We start from the raw sequence: 25,632 nt of genomic DNA on the forward strand, positions 1-25,632 counted from the left end.
AAGAAGTTATATGATCTATGATTGAAGTATGGATTCAGCGGCTCATGCTTATTGCTCACAAATTGCCTTTATGGGTTGGTCCAATTAAGGATTTAGATGATTATGGTGAAGGGATTCTTATTCTACCATAGGTGCCTGAAAACTAGGTCACATATTTTTATTTTTAATTATTGAAGTGAGACAATAATTTTGCATGCACATATGTCTAGTGTTGGTGCTTGCTACGATAGCGATGATCGAAAAAGAAGAAGAAGAAGAATGAGGGGCGGTGTTTGCAACGGTTGGTAGAGAGTCGGGAACTTGGGTTGGTACTTGTTGTGATGAAGAAGAAGGGAAGAGACACCTCGCATTCAGTAAACACATATGAAGTAACCAGCTAGGTTAATGGCAAGTATTAGATCAATGGACGACTCAAATTCACTATAATAAATGTAGAAATGCAACCCTAAAAACGATGCAGAATGTAATGAAAAAACAATAATAAACAATGCACACAGATTTATGAGGTTCAACAAGATTTCCTACATCCTCGGTGATATGAGATTTTACTTCACTATCAATAGAAAATATGGTTACAGTGTTCATTCTCACACATCTCAGTATTGTTTACATTATAAAAAAAGAAAACCTCACTACAAATATATGACGAAAAACCCTACTATCAGAATATACAAAATTACCTTCAAATAAAAAATTCGAGTGGTAGACTGCACCCCCTTACATCCCTACAAGGGGATCACCATTTTGTTACATCAAGGTGTTTGCATCAGTAATTCTTGAATTAAACTGCAATGAAATACAAGATATCGTACACCAACAATAAAATCAATGATTAAAATCTAATGTAACGTCTGTATCCTCAGAACGCTTAAGCGTTGCTACCACTCTTAACAATAATAAGGTAGACATATGATTGAATCCAAATGCTGATGTGGGGCTTGGCCAAGGATACCAATCGGTGATGCCCTTTTTGCTCCTTTGTTAGGAATGTTGGTGCCCCCACTTGACAATAGAGCAGATAACCTGGAGTCCTTGGGGGCCCTGCCATTGATACCATCATGGGTTTCTGTGAAATGAGCCAGTAGTCACCAAAAAGAGTTTTAAAAAAGAGGAACAACTTTCTTATTGGACTAGATACAATGTTTACTTTTTTTATTTATTTTTTTGATAGAAAGATACAATGTTTACATGTGCTCTCTGATCAACCCCATGACGCAACCAAAACTTTATTGCGGCGCCGTTTCTCTCCACTCCACCTGCCACGGCCATTGCCTTCCGAACTAGCTCTTTTTTTTAATGGAAAAAAGTCGAGCGAACTACCCGCAGTCCCCTTCCATCGCTGTCCCACTCTTGTGTCTCTGCCGCTCACTAATTTATTTAAAGTTGGAGCGAACCGTGTGCCTACCCTTACCTTTCTTTTATTTTAGAAAAATGCATCTAATGACTGAGAGGTTCTTGAAATACGTATGGGCGTATCAATATATTAGAATATATACTTAGGTTTTAATCATCGAACGCACAATGGGCCTCCAACGTGACTGAAGAGGATCTGAATCCCTCCACCACCCCCGAAATCAACAAGAGAATAAGCTTTTATATGATCCTATTTTGATGGTATTGTATGTTGATTGTGGATTATGTTCTTCATTCCAGGGCCATTTGTTCTTGTTAGTTTGAGGCTAATATGCATGTCAATCTACAACGGACAAACCCTAATTGGTGGCTCTCTTATTAGGTCAATAAATCTCTACCATCTGCTCTAACTTTTGGTGCCATATCAGAAATTAATTAGGATCCATCTGAATCCACTGGATTTTCTCTTTTATGTGTCTAAGTCACTCATGACTTTTTACCAAAAAAGGAAAAGGTCACTCATGATTAATAAAGGAAGGGTAAGACAACACTTACCTGTTGGCATAGGTATACATATCCGCACAGGTCAACGGGAGGGCATGCAGAAGAATCTTTAGCGCCCACAAGGTGGGGGCAACACAGTCTTTTCACACCTGCTGTGCCTGAAGCATCTCCTACACCAGCAGGGTAGAGTTTTTTGAGTTCTTTCTATAGGAGAAACCAAAAAACAAGCTCAAACCTGAGTCTTGGCATAAGATTACCAAAATTAGGAATTCAATTCCCCTCAGCCATGTAGTCCCTAATTTGTCTTGGGGCATACAAGAGGTTAGTTTATCTTGGAATGAAGCTATTTCAGTTTGATATTCTGTGAATCTATAGCATCTTCAGGCCATCAATTTCACTAATCAGATGAAGTTATCTATAAGTTATCATCCAGATGAGTGAATGAATGATTTAAGATAAATTAATTTGATGAAATTCTAAGGTGACCTAATTACTTGAGCTGAACCATAAGCATCAAGTCAATCTCATGGACTCCAATAACAATGGAACCCAAAGGTTTGGCAAATTTCAATGCCAATAAATTCAATGAGAGAACTTGGTATGAATATGAACTGCTATTGCTCAGCCAAGAGGAGGCTTACAGATTGAACTAAACTACAACCAGGTTTAGTTTGTATTCCCTTAACTTTCATAGTCTCTCTCACCATCTCCACATCCTCCCACCTCTGTGCCAGAGCATACATATTTGATAAAGCTATATAGTCTTCACATGTAGACAATGAATCCAAAGATCCCTGCTCTTGCTGCAGTTGGAGCAGGAGCTTTCCCACTTTCTCACCCATCACAACATCCCCATCAACTTTGCATGCTCCTAGCAGACTCCTCCACAATACAGGATCGGGTTGAAGCGGCATTTGAGTTATGAATTCGAAGGCTTCTTGTAGGCAGCCTGAGCGACCAAGGAGGTCAACAATGCAACCATAGTGTTGGATTTGAGGGGTAACGCCAAACTTGCTGCTCATACTGTAAAAAAGATGGAGCCCTTCATCGAGAAGTCCTGCATGACAGCAAGCAAATAGTAGGCAGGTGAAGGTGACAGCATTTGGTCTTATATTATTGGCTTCCATTGCACTAAATAGCTCCAAGGCCTCTTTGCCTTGTCCATGGATGGCTAAGCCTGCCATCATTGCAGTCCAAGTCAATATATTCTTCTCCTTCATTCGCTTGAACACATTCAATGCAGTACTCAGGCACCCACATTTTGAGTACATATCGACGAGGCTGGTGCCAATGAAAACATCACCCTCTGGGTCATGTTTTACTTTATGTAAGTACCCATTAACACTGGTTGCTGTCTCTAATACTCCCAAATGAGAACAAGCAGAGAGCACACCAACCATTGTTGTGTCTGTGGGCTTTACATTGCAGGTAAGCAGCATGGCACGAAAGACTACCAATGCCTCTTTGGCATGATCCTTGGTTCCTCTTCTCTCTGAACAATAACCAGTTATCATCGCATTCCAAGAAGCACTGGCTCTTACAGGCATTTCGTCAAACACCTGCCTGGCTGAGAGAAGGTCATTCCTCCTTGCATAAAAATGTACGCTGGTCGTTTGCACGGCGACATCTGATGTGAAGCCGACCTTGATTATCCGGGCATGTATCTGCTTCCCTTCCCATAATCCCATCGATGATGACAATCGAGCACAGGCTCCGAGGACATATTTGTACGTGAAACTGTCGAACACCAACTTCCCCCTAGCAATCCCATGGGCGAAGACCTGAGTTGCTTCCTTGGGAGGCATGCATCTGATCATTACATTATATATGAACACGTTTGGCTCCTCAGAGTACCTGAAGATGAGACGGGCATAATCCATGCCCACTGGAGCTGAAACCACACAATAACAATCGATCAACTTGCCCACCATTGAAGCTTCTCGACAACAATTAAAACCATTGATGATCATTTGCGCGTGAATTTGTTTTAGTTGGTCTATAACCATCTGCCCTCGCTGCAACAGCGAGAGGAATCTTATTCTTAGGAGCCCAACCATATGAGAAGGCTTGATTAATGAGTTATTTGACTGAGGAGGACAAAGCACAGGTGGTTAGTATAAATTGTCCTTGCTCAACTCTTATGGAAGATTCAGTTTTCTCTCGCCAATAAATAAAGGAACCTAATGAAAAGGATTGGAAGAAATTCCTGCATGGAAGGTCTCCAATGTGTTCTACGTGATCTTAGTACCCCTACCCCGCAGACCGCAAGAACATCCACCACAGCCTTCCTTTCTCTACTAGACACCATCACTGATGCCCGAAAACTTCGTCAGATCCATGCCCACATGATCATTTCTGGCATCATCAAAGACCCTTTCGCTGCTAGTCAGTTGCTCTCTTCCCCTGCACTCGTTGAATCCGATTATGCTCGTTTGATATTTACCCAAATCCCTTCACCCAATCTCTTCTCATGGAATACAATGATCTGGAAGCTTGCAGATAATGATGCAGGTTCTATAAACCCAGCTCTTTTAGTCTACAAAGAAATGCTTGGAACCGATGCCAGACCGGATGGCCACACATTTTTGTATCTTATCAGAGCTTTGGCTGCTCGATTGGATCTCCAACAGGGGCAGCAGATCCATTCAAATATTGTTAAAGCGGGATTTGGGACTAATCAATTTGTTTCAAGTTCATTAGTTGGATTTTATGCTGCTTGTGGATTCGTGGATAGAGGGCATCAAGTGTTCGACGAAGTGCCCCAACCAGGGTTGGTGTTGTGGACTGCAATTATGCGTGCCTATGTTTGTGAGAAGAACCCACAAGAAGCGCTGAGACTCTTTGGCAAGATGAGGGGATTGGACCTGATGCCTGATGCAGTGGCGCTGGCAACTATTGTTTCAGCTTGTAGTCAATTGGGCAACTTGGATATGGCAAGGGCACTGCATGGCTTCATAAGCAAGAGTGGAATAAATATGGATGCTTTTCTATGTAGTGGATTTCTAGGTATGTATGGTGAGAGTGGGAGTATAGATTTTGCACATCGTTTGTTTTGTGAGATGCCCATGAAGAATGTTGTGGTTTGGAACACCATGATTCATCAATATGTCAAATGTGATAACATCGACCTTGCATATCAATTGTTCAAGATAATGCCAAACCCAGATGTAGTATCATGGAACACAATGGTTGGGGGACTATCTAGTGTAGGCCGGTGCAAGGATGCATTAACTCTCTTCCACCAGATGGAGTCATCAGGTGTGAAGCCTAATAAATTGACCTTATTGATCACCCTCTCTGCCTGTGCTAGTCTTGGGGCTTTGGACACTGGCACTTGGATTCATGCCTACTTGGAGAAGAACCGACTGAACTCGGAGTCCACTTTAGATCCTGGTTTGATTGACATGTATTCTAAGTGTGGCAGCATTGATAAGGCACTTCAAGTTTTTGAGAAGATACCTAGGAGAGATCTCTTCTCATGGACATCTATCATATGTGGACTAGCAATGCATGGGCATTCGAAGCAGGCCCTACATCATTTCCATCAGATGCAAGAAGCAAAAGTGCAGCCAGACGATGTCACAATGGTGGGAGTCCTCAATGCTTGTGCACATGCAGGACTTGTAGAGGAAGGCTGGAAGTTATTCCATTCAATGAAGGAAATTTATAAATTGACACCCAAGATTGAACACTATGGTTGTATGATTGATCTTCTGGGTCGAATGGGATGTCTGCAAGGGGCATACAATCTTATAATCGAAATGCCTATGGAGCCCAATGCGATCATATGGGCAGCTTTATTGAGTGCTTGTAAAGTCCACAATAATGTGGAATTTGGTGAGATTGCATCCAAGAGGCTGCTTGAATTAGACCCATCAGATCCATGGGCGCGTGTAATGCTGTCTAACATGTATGCAGAAGCCTCTAAATGGGAAGCAGTTATGAGACTGAGGAAAGAGATAAAAGAGAGTGGTATGAGGAAAGCACCTGGGTGCAGCTTAATAGAGGTGAACGGCACAGTTCATGAATTTCTTGTTGGTGACAATTCACATACCATGCAAGCAGAGATTCATTCAATATTAGAAAAAATGGAGATAATGTTGAAGTTGGGATGATATTAAAGATACTTGAATGAATCCAATTACACACTTGAAAATGTCATACAAAACTGTTCTTAAAGGAGTGCAGCCTTTAGGGACTTGGTGAATGTTTCTAGCTCTTTCAATCCATCCTCGGGAGATTTAGCTTCACCCAGCAATTTCACCATGGCACTACCAACAATCACACCATCAGCACCCCATCCTGCTATCTGAATCAAATGAGAGTTGAAGTGGTTTATAAGGTTCTTGCACTGAATAGAGTTTGAAATGGAAGTATAAAGTGTGATTGTCTTGTATGTTATGGCTGACCTGTTTAACTTGCTCCGGTTTTGATATGCCAAATCCAACTGCCACTGGTTTATCTGTTTTCTGTTATCATAATAGAGGTAGATTTAGGCATTGAAGATGTATGTTTCTATAATTCAGTTAACGATGAACTCCACTGATGGCCCTCAAATAGATGTACATCACTTTTCAACTGATAACCCAAAATATCATCAATAAAATCATCTAAACCATGGTTGCAATGGACTATTTTTTTGTTCTGTTGCTTTTCTCTTAATGCTGCGCAAACTAAACAACAATTCCGACGGTAGTATCATTCCATCATGCATCCAAAGGGTGAATATTTCATCAATCAATTTCACAAATTGTATTTACTTGCATATCTAGAGGGCAGACCTTGGCGCAATGGTAAGGTTGCTCCATTGCGACCTAGTGGTCGTGGTTTCAAGCCGGGAAAACAGCCTCTCCGCAAAGCGGGGGTAAGTCTGCGTACTTATGACCCTGCCAGACTTCGCAGTGGCGGGAGCTTCGTGCACTGGTACGTACAGCAGCTTGAAGAGGTTTTAGCTAGGGTTATGTATAAGACTGACTAACTCCAAGTTGCATGTCTTCAAAAATCATGCAATCTGTCAGTGAAGTTGACATCTAAATCAAGTGGTGAACTCTGTATAGCTTTCTGGAAAAGAGTAAGTGAAACTTTTACGCTTTATGGCAAGAATAATGTGTTAAAAACAAACCTCCTTAATTTCTTGTAGAAGAGATTGCACATGACCGCTTACAGATGAACGGGCTCCAGTAACTCCAACCGAGCTCACCTATATGAGAGAATTTGTAGTTAGTACGATATTTAAGTAAAGGAGTTTGTCCACAAGGAAGATACAAAGGCAACATTACATCCATATTTTATTTTTCCTTCTACATTCTGTTTAGGTTGTCAGGGACCCCAATTTTCCTTTTGAGTAGAGTTTGGTAACAGTATCAGATACATGCATGATGTGTGGAAATAGAAAACCCAAGGGGGGAAAAAGGGGAACAGGTATTGAAACAGATAAGCTAGTAGGCCTATAAGCCCAAACCAAGTGTCCAAGCCCATGCAAAGTTTTCAGCTTAGCTTCTTGAGAACCCTAAACCTCCAGTATACTGGATTTCTTAACAATTTCATCTGCTCCTTGGTTGTGAGTTTCAGTTATAGGATGCCAGTTCAAAATGACCCAACGCGCTGCAATATAATATTCAGAAATTTTGGGATTTTCGGTTGTTTCAGCCCTTTCCACCAATTTTTCAGTCCATTTGGGATGGAAGAACTGTTGGGCCAAATACTAAACAGTCTACTTCAAAGGTTCTCGGGCATACACCCAACTAAGAGGTGTCTCCACATCTGTCAGACACTTCAGTTTCCACTCAAAAAATTAAATAGACTCAAAATCATCACTATTTTTCCACCCATTACTCCATGAGAGAATTACCACCCTTGTTATTCAATATGGTAATGTGAAAACAAAGGTTGTTAACCTGTTACCATCTGAATGAATCTCCTCAATTCAGCTTTAACAACACAGGGAAATAGAGAAATCAACATTTCAGGCTTTTGACAAATCTTGATATTTATTCGTAAAATTTCAACTCAAACGTTCCTATCTTAACTCTTAATGCTTTCTGAAGTTCAGTTTCCTGCTTCAGATTGTAAGAACAACCACATCATAGAACGGTCTTATGGGATGCAATAAATCTGCCTACAACAACAAACTCAGCCTTATCCCATCTTTAATGTGGCCGGCTACATGGATCCATACAAAACAAAGTAGGGGAAAAGAAGTCCAAACAGAAAAGGGGGAATAGGGGGAATGAAGAGATGAAAGGACGAGAGATGAGAAAAGAAAGATGAGAGTAGGAGGAAAAAGGCACAACCCAGAAAGTCAGGAGAATCTCAGCTAAATAGGGTTGGCTACATGGACCCTTGCCATCCAATAGGCTCTATCTGAGGTCACACTTGGGACAAGACTAAGACTATGCATGTCATTCCTCACAAATTCTCCTCTGGTCATTTTAGGCCTGCCCCTAGATCTTTTACCTCCTTACAGGTGAGGGATGGACAACAAGCATAACATAATTAATATCTCTTTCTTCTTTTACTTTACATAGCTTTTCAACTGCTTGATAGCTAGAGTTGAACAGATGAGATTACAGACGCCATCATTGGGGCATTCCGCGCTACGCGTTGGGCGCTAAAGAAAGCAGTGAATCACCTTCTGTAGTTGAAGAAAGTAGGGATTCACGGACTAGGATAGATGCAGCTGAGCCATCAATTCAATCTTCAAATGGACAGTGAGATCAAACCAGAGACCAAAGCAGGGCTCGACGAAACAGAAAGTATCATGGTGTCCTTCCCTGAAATGGAACTTTCATGCTAGAGCAAGAACTAGCATGAAAGTCGATCTATTACGACAAGCGTAGTTCGTATTTCATTTTCTTCTTCCAAGCCAAGCCCCAAAACCTCTCCTGGAAAACGAACAAGTGCTTCCTTAGATCATCAACGACTCGAAGGAGCTGAGATCCACCAGTGGAAAGCCTGTTGAAGTCATGGCGATAGAACCAGGAAGATTGAGCTAAGGACCACTGATCCTGATCCCTCCTCGACGATCTTCCCATCTAAATCAACAAGAGCAATCTGAATCAGATCACTCTTCCGTACTAGGCCATCCTCAGACCTCCGTTGAAAATGGCCATACCGTCTCAAACGATTTTGGTGGAACTTGTCATTGATTGGGGCAACTCCCATCAGCTCTAATATGCTCATTTCTTATTTTATCCTTTCTAATTTTGCCGCACATCCATATTAACATCCTCATCTCTGCTACACATAGCTTCCCTACATGACACTTCTTAATTGCCTAGCATACTTCCCCATACATCATAGTCGATCGCACAACAGTCCTATAAAATTCTCTCTTAAGCTTTAACTAGATACATTGAACACAACACTCCGGACGCACCTCTCCACTTCATCCATCGCACTTTAATACTCTGAAAAACATCACTCTCTATGTTATATCTAAATAGTCAATTTGCGGAATCTTTCTCCTCAATTTTCACCATTTCATCATCCATCATAGAGTGACTAAAGTTACACATCATATACTCCTTCGATCTACTAATCTTAAAACCCCTTGTTTCCAAGGTTGATCTCCATAGCTCCAACTTAGAATTAATCCATGCTTTTCTCTCATCCACTAAAACGATGTCATCAGCAGATGCAATAAATCTGCCTTAAGTCCTAAAATTCTCCCTTAAAACCTAAAGCATTAGCCATACACCTTACTGACATTCTCCAGGGATCAGGTCATTCTCTCCAGGGAGGATCCTTTCATCCAGTCAAGCAATTTGGGACATCATTCAAGATAAAAATCATCTAAATGTCCAAATTCACAAGGCTAGAAAAATAAGTTTCAATAGGAAGGCCTAGTGGCCTACACATAGGATTTTGGATCCTTGTCCACCTTTTGACAGTCATATATTTACTCATCATAACAAAGATGGTAACCGTCAACATAAACGAGAGCTACACATTTGAACAACTAAACTCCATGTCCAGTAACAAGGGAGGAAACAAAGGAGAAATGTGTTGATAATGCACAACTTTATGCAACTAGTTCATGAAAGTAAAGTAAATCATAATAACCAGACAACCAGTGCAAGTGGAGATATCAGGTATGTTAAGAGCTTGTCAATGAACTTCTTATAAATCATACAACAAGGAATTTTTGAATGACGAATAATGAACACATCGTAAATAAAACTCAGCCATTAAGACCTGCAAGTTAACCAAGGAACAAGTATGTAAAGTTTATCAGCGGGAGAAAGCATCTTACAAGGTAAACAAATCCTCCTGAAGCTTCAACAATATCTGCCATTCGATCTGTTGGAGTAGTCGGTGTCGTCAGCAGCACCTCAACCACAAAAGAAAAGAAAAATGAAACAACTGAACCGAATACAGATATGAGATATTAATAATACATATCAGAAAATTGACTAAAATGAATATCCAACACTCCATTCTAATTTGCCAGCATAAATCATGACAGTTAACAGAACTACTAACACACAACCTATACAGTGGCCAAGCAATTCATGGGTAACCTTACAGATTGGCTACGTGTACATATACAGCACCTTTGCAACATTACTGTCCATGTCAACCTCATACCTTACTGTTTGTGAAAGCTTTAGTACTATGAATTTCTATGGCAGACAGAGAGAGAGAGAGAGAGAGAGAGAGAAATAGATCCTTAACTTCTTATCAAACCAACTTTTATGTACAAACTCCATTGCTTTAAAGGAAATACATATAAAGCTAAGTACCATTGTGTTAATAAGAACTACATAACATTCAGGTAGTATCTAAGCAGTTGTGCCATATTGATTCCTGTACATACAGCTAACATGAAAGACGAATCAGTGGCTTGCGTGATACACCGCTTGTTTATGAAATATAAGCTCAAAGAAAATTAAGGAATAATATGAGTTGCTTAGTTCAGCAAAATTGCAATAGAGATGGAGCTAGAGGATGTATGAGCAATGGAAATTTAATAAGAAAGTGAGGGGGTTCAAAATTGCCTAAGAATAGGGTTTGGATTTCCAGCATAAAAACCATAATTTAGATTTCCAGCATAAAAACCATAATTGCAGTGACAGATTTAGAAAGCAGATCCAGAGGAAATCAAATATCAGATGATCAGAGGTTCTGATCTGGAAAAAAATCTGGTCAAGTACTCTATTCTGACCAAAGGATATAATAGTAAAAAATTGAAAGAAATCCAACGGCCAGATGTCAAGTTACTGAAGTTTCCTAGTGGAATAAGGAAGCTGAAAACTCAGGAATAGAACCAGGCAACAGACAACAGACAACAGACAACAAACAACAAACAACAACCATATTACTATAACCTTATCCCAACTAAATGGGGTCGGCTACATGGATCCAATATGGTAAAATAAAAATAAGAATAAAAGAAGTAACAAAATGGAAGTAATAGGAGGTACAAGGAGGTAACATGAGGTAAGAGAAGAAGTCAAAAGCAGTAGTCAACGACAGCATCACAGGAACATCCCCTACTGGGGATCAGCCACATGGGTCCTTGTCTGCCAGATAACTCTGTCCGCAGTCATACTAGAGAAGAGCCCTAGCATATGCATATCCTTTCTTACTACTTCGTCAATAGTCATTTTAGGCCTGCCCCTACCTCTTCTTGCTCCTAAAAGAATCTGGTCGTTCTTCCTTACGGGGGCATCCACGGTCTTCGTTAAACATGACGATACCACCTCAACCGGCTCTCACGGAGTTTGTCCAGGAATAGAAACCAGAATCAATATAATATTCAATGACAGAGCAAAATCAATTCTGATTTGAATTGAGGCTTGGTTGAATGCTTGATTCAATGGTGTGAACAAGTCTTAAAACCTGATGCTAATCTAATGGCCAGATTTAAAATAACAGAAGAGTCCTACTAAGGATTTGATTCTTGAAAACCAGCTAACCAGAAGAAATGGATGGCTGATTTATGGAGATTCAAAAACAATACCTGTTATCAGATTGTCATGACAAACAGAATCCTTAACTGTAACTGAAAGCAAAACTGAAGTAAAATAAAACATGCGCAGGACAGGAATATCAGATCTGGAATTTAGTAACTGAGAGGAAATAACAGAAAAAGTAAATGCTGGCCTGTTCAGTTGATAGGGAATTAAGTGCAGTAAATAAAGATCAGGAACCCACCTGATTATTTCCAGAATCTACCAGAACACCTACTGAATCCACAGCAGAGAAAACACTTGGAATCCACTAAAGCCTGAAATCTACAGACTGAAGAAGCTGAAGCTCCCTTTTCATTAATCAAACCTGTGGGGTATGGCCAAAGACCAAGATGTACTTATTAAGGCCGTGGTTGAAGAATGCATTCGAGGCCGATAATGCATTCTAAGAATTCATACCAAACGCAGCCTTTGTCCTCCACCCATGAACTTAAACATCTGGACAACATGTATTTGTTATCTCATCTTTACAATCTCACATTTTGTAGGCCCCAAACAATCTGTATAATTCTGGTTCAACCTAAAGTATTGATACATGTGAAAGCAAAGGTCCAAAATAAGCTAGAACGGCACAAAAAATAATTAAATATAAGGTAATGATTCCAGAAACAAATAAAAGAACTGTCCTGAAAATATTCTTGAAGCCGATGCTTTGAGATTGAAATCCTACAATTCTAATCATTATTTACGACCTTATAAGCCAAAGATTTAATATTAAACAATTCTTCCCATCACAAACCAAAATCTGAGAACCAGAAAAGGAAAGCGCAAAAATGGAGGGCCTACTAATTCAATATTGTTCTTAGCTGCCTCTATCCTCAAGATTTCAGTCTCCTCCAGAGGAACATCCGGAACCACAAGCCCTGAAGAAAAAGGATTGAATGAAACAAAATTATACATTAAATTAATAGAACAAGAAAATAAGACAAAGGGAGGGATACATGTTTCAGATTTTAAGTAGTTCATACGTTGAAAAAAAAAGTATGATAGAAATTTACAGCCATAGCCTATACATGCTACAGTTATTAGAAAAGAATTTTTTTTTCTTTTTCCCTTTCATGTTTGCTGGTTACATTGTGTTAGTGCCCAAACTAGCCCCTCAATAGTCCAGTTGGGTTAAGTTATAACCAGCCCAAATCAAGCCCTTTTCTGGTCATTGAATTAGGTCATGGTCAAGTCCACGCTGGGGCCCAAATATTGGATATACTTATTACTTGAGCCCACATTCTTATGTAACCATTGACAGCAGCTGGAGAAGGAGATATTTTGACAGCATTAGTGGGTCCCATAGGCCCTTGTATGAGAAGGACGTCCAAGAAGATATATGAGATTATGAGGGCCCCATAGCCAGCTTGCATGGGAGGAGTTTGGAAGTTGCAAAAATCATTCAAGATCCTTGAGTTTCTTAATATCTAGTTACTATTTTCATTAGTATCTATTTCCTCTTGTAATGCTTCTTATTTATTAACTATTTCCATGTAGTTTCTACTTTCAGTTTTCTGTTTTAGAAAGTAGATTTTCTATCATTGCCATAGTATCTTAGGAGTTTCTATTGCTGTCTAGCACTCTGCCACGCATGGAGAGTTCTATTTTTTATAATTGGTTTACTCTATTTTATGAATACAAGTAAGGGAGAACATCCCCATCGATTTTTGGCAAAAGAATAAGTCTCTTATTTTGAAGAAGTAGGTCCTATGGGAATTCCAACGTGGTGAATCCTTGGTTGGGTGGTGGAAAAGCCTCCCTTGGCCTTCGGTTGTGAAACCAGGTCATTCTTTCCTCTTGTTATCTTATTCTTCTATTTCTTCTCTCCAACTTCTTCTCTAAGTTTTACCAACAACACAGTTCCTGAGTAGGTGATGTTCAAGGTATTCGGAAACTGAGTCTTTGAGGGTTCGATTCTACACGCATCCTTCCCTCTCTTATTGGTATTATTTCAATTATTAATCATCTCAGTTTCTGCCCAGATTTGTTCTCTGTTACAGTCCTGCAATAGCAATTTCTGTTCTATTCTGATTTCAGCCCATCTATCCTTCAGATTGGGCCAATATTTGGAGGGATTCTTCGCCTCTTATAGGACTCGATTCAACCAGGAATGGGTGTACATCTGGTCATCAGATTGGGAGATACTGCTGTGTTTGTTTACTTTCTATTGCTTGACTTCCCTAGTTACTAATTCTCTCCTTAATCAGCTCCTGTAGATCCAACCGTTGGATCATTATGAAATTTTGAACACTTACTCTGCAGGGTATGAGCCTTATTCTATCAAATTTTCAGCTCCATCTAAATTTTAAATGTTGAGTATTTGATTACTCTTACTTCTGGATCTGTTTCTACCAAGAATTTAATCACTGCAATTCTGCCCAGTGACTTCTTGTCCATTAATCTGTCCTACAGGTTATTGATCTTTATCACATTGAACCAACTAAACACTACGGAATTTGAACAGGTGTGTCATTGTGCCAACAATTATATTTTTGCAACACACAGTTGCATTGCCATATGCTATGCAATTAGCAAGTGACCTAAATATGAAGTTCACATCTCAAGGTTGAAATAGAATGCTGATTTGTCAGTCAATGAGGAGACCTAAAGTAGTCATTCATTCCTTGAGTTACATTGGATCTATGTTATACAGTTATAGAAAGGATAAGATTTATGTAACAAAGGTACTATGTGTTGCATATGGTATTATGGTAGGGCTCCCATTTTCAAGTGCTGAGTTAGGCCATTTACTAGTTAGATTCTGCATAAAATACTGCATAATGCATAAGAAAGCATCAGGGATTATCAGCAGGAAGCATTGAATGTTCTAGACCGAGCTACATAACAGCAATACTGATATTAAAATATCCAGGCCAATAGGAGAGAAAGGGCATAACTCTATCAAAGCCGACCTTATATGTATATACACATGCACACACACCCCAAACATTCAACAGAGCATTAACATTTCAGCCAGAAGATAATATTTTTTTTTTTGGTAGTTGAACCAGAAGATAATATTACCACGCACTCCGGCATCTTTTACAATTGACATGAACTTCTCAGTGCCACGCTTGAGTATTGGATTGTAATAGGTAAATAACGCAATTGGACAAGATAATTGTGGGACAACCTACAAAATTAGTAAGAAAAAAGAAAAAATATCCTGATCATGGATTTTTTCATTACCATATTGACTCAGAAAATAACAAGCCTACTATAAAATAATCAAGAAATGAAGAGATCAAAACCATAATTTTTAAACTTTTATTTTCTGGGTAATCCATAACCCTAACATTCAAACATATGCAAGTGTATGTAAAAAATTGAGCTCATGATATTCATGCATACACTCACATACATGAACTTAAGCATCTACTATGTGCATATTCTTCTTATATAATTCATGATGTGGTAATGAACATGTTGAAGTGTATTGTGTGGTAGTGTACCGTGGGATAGTGTGGTGCTGTTTACCGTGGGATAATATGGTAGTGTTGAGTCGTGAGTTGGTCTTTTTTTATTTTACTTTTACTGTCATTAAACTTAGGTTGTATTTAGACTTTGAATCTTAGTAGGTTTCCTACTAAGAGTATATTTCGTAAGTTAATATAAACGGGGAACTAGACCATGATAGAGCACTTCTCTCTCTTCCTATCGTGGCTCTAGCTTTCCCCTTTCTTCTTCTCTTTCTCGTGTATATATGCTGATTACCAGTGTTTGTTTTGCTACAATACATACGAGAAAAATGCATACACCACTGACCATGATACAGTGGTAGTATAGCCAGCAACCATTTTGAAGTATTTGGGAAACATAGATACGTTGGTGCCTGGCACAGTACATTAAATAGAGTGGGTAAAAAGGAGAAAACAGGAGAAATGCAGTAATATCGGTGACCTACCCCCTTTAACATGGAGATGATCGAATTAAAATCGGTCCCTTTTGCTAAAGCACGTGTAGCAGCAGCCTACAATATCAAACAGAAGGCAAGACAATGGGAAAGAAAACTGGGAAAATGTAAACAGGAAATGAATAAAGTTATCATTTAATCAAACCTGGATAACTGGGCCATCCGCCAAAGGATCAGAGTATGGTACACCCACTTCGATTATGTCTGATCCACAGGAATCAAGCACTTTCAAAGCTTCAGCGGTTGTTGATAAATCAGGATCACCAGCCGTGACGAATGGGATAAGAGCCACCTTTAAATGAGACATATTCATATTATATAAAGCATTATTGGAAGAAGAAAAAAATTGTTTTCCAGAAGTATCTATCAGATCGCAATAAACAATCTCAACAGCTTAGGATCGATTTCGTTTCATAAAGATCAATTAGTGGAATGGCAAGTGGATGAGAGCTTATGCAGAAAAGAATTTGCTAACTTTGACAGTGTCTCTTCAGTAAAAATTGATTTGCAACATTAAGACAATGAGATCAGTATCAACTGGCTAATCCAAGAAATTTATAAGTACAGACATTCTATATTTCTATATATGAGATAGCTACACAAACACAGAAGTCACATATGTAAAAGATCTTAAACTGGGTAATGTGGTAATAAATATAATGGACCGGATATTTTGTTCTGCACCTGGAAATTGGGGATATAAACTCAGGGCGAGAGAGGTTTGCTGCTTTGGAAAAGTAGTCGAGTGAAATAATTCCTGATTAAGCTTGGTACAAGGGCAGTCTTGGAGTTGCCTAACTCATTCCTATTTTCTGAATCTTCTTCTTCAGCTCTGCTCTGCTCTTTTTGCAGTTTTCCATTTTTGGAAGGCCAGCATATTGGATATTTCTAGTTTAATTAGAAGTTGCAATAGCCTGGTTTCATATAGAGTCAGGATTGGTTGGACTGAGAAATGCACATCTAAAACCACACAGATTCCAAACCAGAATAGATATAATCAATCTGAAACATGAATAATGGGAAAGAGAAAATGGAAAAATAGAAGCACATTAGTTAGATAAGGTTGGCAGATCAGGTCAATAACTGTAACCACTGAATTTAGCCATTGAATGTAATACTAGTAGACCCGAATCGGAAGTATAATTTCAAAGTCTTAATTGATATACCATCTGATTGTATTGTTGATTTGTTGTGAATTCACATCTATTGCTTCTAACACTGATATCAACAAACACATTATGACTCAAACTGAAAATGAATATATGAAATAGATGAAGTTCTACTCACCCCCCCCCCCCCCGATTAATAATGAGGTTCTTCTGGAAATGATTTTGAACTTCCAATTTCATAAACCTCCTTTCATCTATGAAAGAATATATGAATTGGATACTAATGGATTCTTCTGGAAATGATTTTGAACTTGGACATCTTGAAAAGTGATTTCTATTCATAACCCTTTCATCTACGAAAGAACACATGAATTGGATACTAATTGGTTCTCTGATAAACGTATCAACCATCCTGAAAGTAGGTTCTAAACACGAAAACAAAAATATTCACTCGGACTTCCAATTTCAACATAAGTAGACCATGCAAAAAAATATAAACAAAACCATTAAAGTAGAGAGATTCAAAATACGATAACGAGATTAAGAGATGCAAAAGCTTACCTTTCCTTGCTGTTTCAGATTAGAGAACGTCTCAGATAATCCACGAGCCGGTGCAATACTGAGGGTAGCCATCATATTACGAGACTTGAAAGAGACTGTGAAACTCCGACTCCGTAGCCTAAGACAATGGTTCTGGAATTTCTTGGTTTGTAGAAAACGGGTTGATTGCAGAGCAATAGCCATTCCTGATTCCACTCTTCAAAGAAACTTGTCTGTGTCCGCGAGGAGTAAAATGGGGTTTTTCTGTTTTTTGTATTTTTTTTTGGGTTAATGGGTTTTTGTTTATATATTTTTTTTGGTAAGAGGGTTTTTGTTTAAATCAATGAGCGAATTACAAGGTACACCAGAGGTTCAAAACGCCTTAATGAACCGTGGGACCTACCAGATCAATAAGGACGGTCCAACTGGAGTTCCATCTGTTCATGTAACCATTAGATGGAAAGGAAAAACGAAACACCCAAGAAACAATGTATGGTTATGGGTGTCAAATCACGCGGTTTCGGGTAAATGGTACAGTTCAGTTGAACGGTTATACAGTTCCAAAAGTATCATACAAAATGTCGGATTCTAAAATCTATTCTCATTTTACCTTTCAAAAAATGATTTTTTAAAAAGGTATAAATAATTATTTAATATAATACAGCGAATTAGAGGGCTAGGATCTAAGTCGTGGACCCCATCTACTTGTATTCTACATTGTTACTGGTTTTATTCCTTTCGCTTTTACTTTTCATTTTACTCGTACAAAAAATTATATTTTCTTCAACTTTACTTGGATCCATGTAGTGGACCCCATTAAGTTGGGATAAGGTTTTTGTTGTTGTTGTTCTTGTTTGTAAATATATTTTACTTATTTATTTATTTATTTATTTGTTTTTTGAATGATGATTTTAAAAAACTAAAAATATAAATAATTTCATTAAGGTGAGGTGAAACTATGAGGATGTGGCGGTTTAAATTGCCAAACCAAACATGAACCAATGAACCATTTATTAGATGGTCTCAGTTTTAAAACAAAACCAAACTATTTATTAAAAATATTTCACAATTCGGTTTGGTTTTGACACCCTTAGAGACATGATGGAGCCAACCATTCGCAGTAGAGTTCTGGTCTGAGTCCTACAAAGTCACCCAGATATTCCCCTACCCCACCCCCAAACAATAGGAACCCCAAGTAGTAGTGGTGGCTATTATTGATTCAGATGAAGAAACAATGTATCATCCTAGATTCCTAAGTTGATCCATTGACATGATCTCCTTTTTTCTTCAAGGGTGTGAAACTCATATGATCTGTTGCAATGTAGTTGAAAGCCATTAAAAAAAAAAAAAAAAGTAGAAGATAAAATAAAAAATGGCGAGTGGTAGCAGGATGTAAGTATTGTAATATTATTTTCACTTTCTTTTAATATTAACTGTCCATTTAATATTAGATTAATCTAAACCATTTATTAGTTTTTTACATTATAACTGATTCATAGTTTTTAGGGTAGAGAGATGACGGACGTGGTTATTTAACTTGTCTACTATTTTATAATATATAAATAAATAAATAAATAATAAAAATCCAATATAAGCGGACTCCTCCTTCGATTTTGCTGGAAAATCTCAATTCTCTCTCTCTCTCTCTCTCTCTCTCTCCCTCAAAATATGATGAGATAAGAAAAAAATCAACATAACTATTTTCATGCACTGAGCATATGAGAGACTTGGCTACACATATCCAAATACCACATATCCAAATACCATGTTTACATTTTAATCATCAGGGAAGGGATTTGGATAGTTAAGTTTGCATGTATGGCAAAGGATAAATTTGAATTTATAAAGTAAACAAAACTATTGAATATCTAGGATTTTATTATTACTTATTGGGTAGATATTATTAACCTATGCGAATTTACCATGGATGCAAATCTTCATTGAAATTGGTAAACAAAACTTCAACTAGACTAGATAATAGTGAAAAAGAAGAAGAAAAAAAGGAACAACCTTGAAGAAGAAGCAAGGCGAGAGAGAGAAAGAGAAGATCGAGATTTCTAAGTGGAATGAAAAGAGAAGTCCGCTTATATTGGGATTTTTATTATTTATTTATTTAAATATTAATAATATTAAACAGAGTTGTAACTGTTTACAGCTCTGTTAGCAGGATTAACATATTTAACACGTGTCAATCATATCACTTACGTGAACATTCACCGAGCTTCAAACGTTTCATATTCCTATTTTTCTACACGTACTGCGACCATTTTGCCAATAAAAAATATGCAATAAAACTTAAGGATCCCCATGAGGATTTTCAAAATCCTTGAAGAATCCATAACCTAATTGCAAACAGATCTTTCGAAAGTCATTTTAGAAATAATTTATTTAATAGACATATATACCTAGAGCGATATGGAAAATCAACTGTGTGATATCTACGAAATAATCTAAATTAATTACCTGTCAAATTTCACCCTCAAATACAGTCTTTGGTTTTCCATTGGATGTCATTTACTTCATTGTATCTCCATATATTGTTCTTTACACGTGTAATTTATTGGTAGTTTCAACTTTTTTTTATTTAAATGTTTTGCTACTTGGCAATCATTAATCGATCATTGGCATATATTAAAAACATATCTCTTCACTTATTCATCCAGTTGCCCATATATTTGTTGGTGTACGATGTCTTGTATTCCGTCATAGTTTAATCCAGGGAGTACTGAACCAACTGGTGCAAGCGCCTTGACAGGTAAGACAACGGTCCCTATTTTCCATTGATAGTGAAGCAAGATCTCATTTCATCGAGGATGTTCGGCAATTTTGTTGAACCTTGTAAATCTGTGTGCATTGCTTGTTCTTGTTTTTCCATTATTTTTTGCATCATTTTAGGGATGTGTTTCTAAAATATTTGTATTCATTAAACATCGTGTGCAATCAACTTGATGAAACTTCTACTGCATCTTGACATTCATTTGAATGAGTTTGTGTAGACACTTAAATTTTTTCACCCTCTCGACAATGATAATTAAGTTCCATCAAACTTTTACATCGTCCACATGTCATAAATTTTTATCAAGGGAAAAATAATTTTCCTGAATAAGCCAATGCTCAAGCCCTCGATGTGAGGTCACACCCAAATCTTTTATTATTTTAAAACCATGGAATTGAAATTTTTTAATGAGTTATTTGACTTCCAAGTGATGAATGTATCGAATTATTAATGAGATTGGAGTTGCAAGGTCAAATTTGAAGATAAAGCCCCATGGTTTGTGCCGGTGGAATTTGATTGGTTAGTTAATTTTGTTTAGTTGGGATTTCAAAATTCAGGTTGAGGGGAATTTCATACACTCAAATCTTATTTCTTACATTCAAATCTCACCTCACCATCTCAATTACCAATTTTCCCATTTGTTATCAATGACGTGGAGAGGATCCTTTGTTACGTAAAGACTGTGACATTTATTTTTTTTTTTGCCTTTTCTTAATAGACACATGGGTAAGTGGAGTCGAGACATGGGCATCTTTTCACAACCTGATTCTACTTCCCTATATATCTAAGCATACCCAACATTATTGGTAATTTTCTTTTCCCTTTCTTTAGTAATTTAACTTGCTTAGTTAACATTTAGTTAATTAGGTTATTGTTTTATTATTTTATGATCTATTGCATGTTAGTTAATTAATTATTTGATCGGATTCCATCAGTCCATTACTACATTGTTTTATTAGCTTAACCATGTATTAATTATTTAGCTCATGAAAGATTAAATTCTAAAATTTATTATTTATTATTACTTTTTTAATACTGAATTAATTTTTTTATTACGTTATCAAAAAAAATATATATATATATTTACTTGTTCAATCACTGTTGGCATTCGTCCCTTAGCATGACTCTCCCTTGATTGAATATGCTTAAATGGAGTCGCGGATTGATTTCGCTATAACTGAAATTGATACAAAGATTTTCTTCATTCACTAGTTGATTGTTTGTTAATTGAGATGGTGAAATTAGATATTTGGTTTGAAGTAATGTTTAGATTTAAATAATTTCTTTTGCATAAGGTATTTAGTATGGCATATTTAATTAAATGCATGGTATTTAGTTATTTGGCATAACATTAGATAAACTCATATGTTTAATTGGTGTGATTTTCTCTTTATTAGTGTATATATTTAGCTTCCTCATTTTAGTATAGTTCATTTTAAATTTGTGTTGTTGTTTATATTAGTTATGTGATAGTTATTTTATTAGTTTTGCTCAATAATATATATTAGTATAATGTAATCTTAATTCATTTCATATAATTATAATATAGCATCTAGTATAATCTTAGTATACTTAACTCACTTTAACATAGTATATTATGTAGATATGTAATGTATAGTAATCTCAATATACTTAATACAATTAGTATAAATATATTTAGTTATTAGCATAAGGATGATAATTTTAAATAGGTAAGCTAGCGTTAATTTAGTTAAAAACCTTAACACATTGGTTTTAATTAGGATCTCATAATACACTTAAACACATCACTTAGGGCTAGTGAAATTAGAATAAATTAGGTTTCATAATGTACTTAATCATGTAATTAGGTTAATTATTTTTTTATTAATACATTCATTTATCGTAGTTAATCTAATGTAGTTTTTATAGTTATTTAATTCAAGCTTTAGCTAATTAAAAGTTTTTACCAATTAGTTTAAATTTTTCATCAACTTAGGGTTAAATTTATTTGTTTGTAATTAGTCTAAGTAGGTTTCGTAACATGTTAAACCTTTCAAATTATTTTAGTTCATTTAGTTTAGTTCAGCAAAACTTAGTCACTTGGTTTAGGCTTCACAATACCCAATTATCTAGTTTAGAGACTCGTGATTTAGATTATGAGTAGTTAATAGGAATAGTCTAAATAGAAGGATACTAATATTTGTCCATCTGAACTTGGTGCCTAACATTTACAAATTGTAAATTGAAACATACCCAGTAACTTGGGGTGGACCATAGCTGATTCATGGAGTTTATAGTTTCTCTCCCATGGGCAGGGCATTTTTGGATCCTAGACATTAATTTTGGTGGTGATTCTCATTTTACCCATTTACTCTCATTCAAAGTGAGTGGGTATAGTTTTGAGGTGGAAACATCTTGATGACCCCTTTTAAATTCATATCTATGGGACCTAAGACGCCACCTTTGGCGCTCGTAGGGGGTTATGTCTATAGTTGGCTACATAGATCTTGGTTTGCCATTCAACTCTTTTATAAAAGCAATTTAAGTTCTAGTATAGTTACAAAATCAAAACTCTTTGCATCCAGTAGTTTTGTAATCTGTGGTTTTATTCATTATAAGTTGTAGATTTAGAGGTCATCTGTGCATAGTTAATTTTCATCAAATTTGGCTTTAAAAGTTAGGATCCCATCAATCACCCAAAGATTGACAAAGGAACATAGGAGATTAATAGAATCACATTCTTAGATCAAATTGAATCATGGTCTTTGGTACTATGTGGTTTCAAATTTTGATTCAGAGTATCAGAGGTACAAAACCAAAATCGAAGTGTTTATTAAATAATTTCAGATAATTAAATTAAAACCGAGTCATTAACCAAACACTTATACGGTTTCTAAATGATTTCATAGAAAATTTCGCACTCAAAACCTACTATTGTAAAATAATAATAAGCAATTATATAATATAAATTTACTGTCATATAAAAAGACAAATAAATTTTAATATAAACTTATTCCTTCTTTTATTTATTTATTTATTTTAAATTTGAATGATTGATTTTACAAAGAAGCATAAACAATTTCATTAATTTGAGGTGAGGTAATCAGGAAGTCGAAAGTGTTGTGTATTTAATGTCTAATCTAAAATAAAATCGAACCGTTAATAAACGGTCATATTTTCAAATCAAAACAAAATTATTTATTAAACGATGTCACGATTATGATGTAAACAACTTGTTTCAATTTTGGTAAACGGTCTTGATTTGATTTTAACTCCCTTAGGCTGCGTTTGGTTGCAAGGGAAATGGGAAAGGGAAGGGAAGTGAAGGAAATTTTTTTTCCCTTTTGAGTCGTTTGGTTGCAACAGAAGTGAAGTGAAATTAATTTCCCATAGTTGTTTGGATGGATGTCAAATTGATGTAAAATAGATTTAAAATTTTAAAAAACTAGTAATCCAACCAAACTTGCTAAATTGTAACCAATTACACCCCTTTCAACCAATCAGGTTTGATAGTAAAATGAAAATTAGCAACCAGTCCTTAACATGTATATGCACTCAAAATTTCAACCAAGGAATTCTCCAGAAACTGAAGAATGTTCCATATATAGACCCTGGTTTTTGCTTGTCCAGCTTAGTATATATTTTTGTTTCCTTTTGCACTTCTACCTATAGATTAGGAGATCATAAATGCTGACTTATGTTTAATTCTAGATTCAAAGGGCTGACATAAATCCATGAATAAACATATTTGAAAAACAGAAATGCATACATTTGCTATGAATTTAAAGCCAATTTTGATCTCTCCTTTTTAAGTACCATCTTCAAGCACACCATTATATAAACTTGGTTGCACTTCTATGAATCCCTTGTAAAGAAACCACAAGAAATGGATGTGATTCGGACCGAGTGGTCAATTGATCCAGTCAAGTAGATAGCCAAGGTTGGGTTTGTAATAGTTTTGCTTATAATTCTGTTTTTTATATTGTACCCAGTAATTGCAGGGAATTATGCATCATGTATTAAAGACAACAGTAATTTTCTGTAGCTGTAGCAACATAGAACCCAAAATGCTTTATTTGGATGCTTTTCCACTAAACTTGGGACTCCATGAGTATTCCCTTTTGATCACTCATTCTTGCCAGAAGACTTGGGGGTTTCATGGTTTTGCGTGACAACACAGGTAGCATATCTTTCCGACTTAGTATAAGATTATGATGCTGTGAATACTTAAAACTTATTAATTTATCTTCTTCTTTACCCATTCCTAAAACAACAAAGTTTATTAGCAGCAATAAAAGATATCAATCTATTAGTAATTTAAGATGTCCACCAAATTAAATAGGACTTGAAAAACAAAATTACAGTCCCGGTCCCATTTAGAACTCTATTCCATACTCTCTACAACTTCCTTAACCATTCCCATTACCCCATGATACATAAATATATAAACATAACTAAGTAAATAGATGACCAAACATAAATGACAGAAAATAAGTAGATAATGTAGCTCGTCCAACTCCTATAGTTGCATGTAATAGGCGTAATAGGCCATCTATCTTTCTAGTATTTGGGTGCGGAGAGATAAGCCAAAGCGGGAGAAAGTATGGGTGCAGGTGGCCACTTAAGGCATAGCGACTAGAATGAACTATTTCCAATCTTGGAGCAGTGTTGTTGAGGTGATAAGAGGAAGATGTTACCGTTGAAATTCATAAACACAGAGACTTGCAGCTCATGTATCAATGACCATGTGGAATTTTACTCTCTATGACACATTCAGACTAAATACAGTAAGTCTGATTCCTGATTACCTGATTATCGAAGTCTAATGCCATAACAGGAATCATAAATGCTTAATACAGTATTACAGGATATAATATCTCTATGACACATTTCATCAAACACTTGAGGTGAGTTTTATGCTTGTTGAGGACTAAGGAGGTGAAGCGAACAAAATAAAATGGAACAGAATGAAATGGAACAAAATAGAGAAAGAAATCAAACCTGATATTTAAAGCTTCCTTATCCGAGTGAGAATGAAGATATCTTTTGGCCCTAAAAATCCTCTCAATTCAAATCTGTGTTCTGCTTGCGGTGGGGTGTGTGTAACTTGAAGGCAGACCCTACTCCCTTCGTTTGTGCTCGGATTACACGACCCATCGCTTACTTCACCTTGAATCTCTTGATCTGAGAAGAAAGCTCTCTGGCTCTCTCAGTCACAGGCGCCGAAAATGGGATGGATCAAACAGGATGTAGGCGGCTCTGTGGAGGATAAAAACGTAGGGAAAGAAGCTTTAAACCTTAATCCACCGCTTCCTAGACCGAGGGAACTAAAAAAAACCAGTCCAAGGGTTGAGAGTCTCAATTACTAGGCCATGGAAAGTGGGTTGCGAGCAGGGCAGGGAAAGTGAGTCACGAGTAGGGTGAGAGAAAGATATCGTGAATAGGGTTTTTATTTTTCTTCCTATTTTGGTGGGGAAATGAAAAGGGAAATTTTAATATTTAAGTGGAATTTTTTTC

The 25,632-nt window shown here is 36.8% G+C and overlaps 3 protein-coding genes across 3 annotated transcripts; 1 reads left to right on the plus strand and 2 right to left on the minus strand.

The window, feature by feature from the left end:
- Positions 1-2,370: 2,370 nt before the first annotated feature.
- LOC122061597 (pentatricopeptide repeat-containing protein At3g18970-like) lies at positions 2,371-3,925 on the minus strand. The gene has a single exon (XM_042624963.1). It carries the CDS (start codon positions 3,912-3,914, stop codon positions 2,472-2,474), a length of 1,443 nt encoding a protein of 480 aa, XP_042480897.1. The 5' UTR covers positions 3,915-3,925; the 3' UTR covers positions 2,371-2,471.
- Positions 3,926-4,067: 142 nt separating this feature from the next.
- LOC122060636 (pentatricopeptide repeat-containing protein At2g29760, chloroplastic-like) lies at positions 4,068-5,972 on the plus strand. The gene has a single exon (XM_042623764.1). The coding sequence runs from the start codon at positions 4,068-4,070 to the stop codon at positions 5,970-5,972; it is 1,905 nt and encodes a 634-aa protein (XP_042479698.1).
- On the minus strand, positions 5,909-17,660 carry LOC122061598 (tryptophan synthase alpha chain-like). Its single transcript, XM_042624964.1, has 9 exons — positions 17,400-17,660; positions 15,875-16,021; positions 15,721-15,786; positions 14,841-14,949; positions 12,618-12,694; positions 10,112-10,189; positions 6,980-7,057; positions 6,267-6,326; positions 5,909-6,166 (listed from the first exon to the last, which is right to left on the minus strand). The coding sequence occupies exons 1-9, from the start codon at positions 17,580-17,582 to the stop codon at positions 6,032-6,034; spliced, it is 933 nt and encodes a 310-aa protein (XP_042480898.1). The 5' UTR covers positions 17,583-17,660; the 3' UTR covers positions 5,909-6,031.
- Between the last annotated feature and the right edge of the window lie 7,972 nt (positions 17,661-25,632).

The sequence above is a fragment of the Macadamia integrifolia genome, chromosome 14, assembly GCF_013358625.1.
Source record: "Macadamia integrifolia cultivar HAES 741 chromosome 14, SCU_Mint_v3, whole genome shotgun sequence".
Classification (NCBI taxonomy): Eukaryota; Viridiplantae; Streptophyta; class Magnoliopsida; order Proteales; family Proteaceae; genus Macadamia; species Macadamia integrifolia.

Coding starts and splice junctions, on each gene's coding strand:
- LOC122061597 (XM_042624963.1), bottom strand. CDS start 3,914: ATGGTTGGGCTCCTAAGAATAAGATTCCTCTCGCTGTTGCAGCGAGGG.
- LOC122060636 (XM_042623764.1), top strand. CDS start 4,068: ATGGAAGGTCTCCAATGTGTTCTACGTGATCTTAGTACCCCTACCCCG.
- LOC122061598 (XM_042624964.1), bottom strand. CDS start 17,582: ATGGCTATTGCTCTGCAATCAACCCGTTTTCTACAAACCAAGAAATTC. Junction 16,022..17,399: donor ATCTGAAACAGCAAGGAAAG/GTAAGCTTTTGC, acceptor TCTCATTTAAAG/GTGGCTCTTATCCCATTCGT. Junction 14,950..15,720: donor TCATCTCCATGTTAAAGGGG/GTAGGTCACCGA, acceptor CTAATTTTGTAG/GTTGTCCCACAATTATCTTG.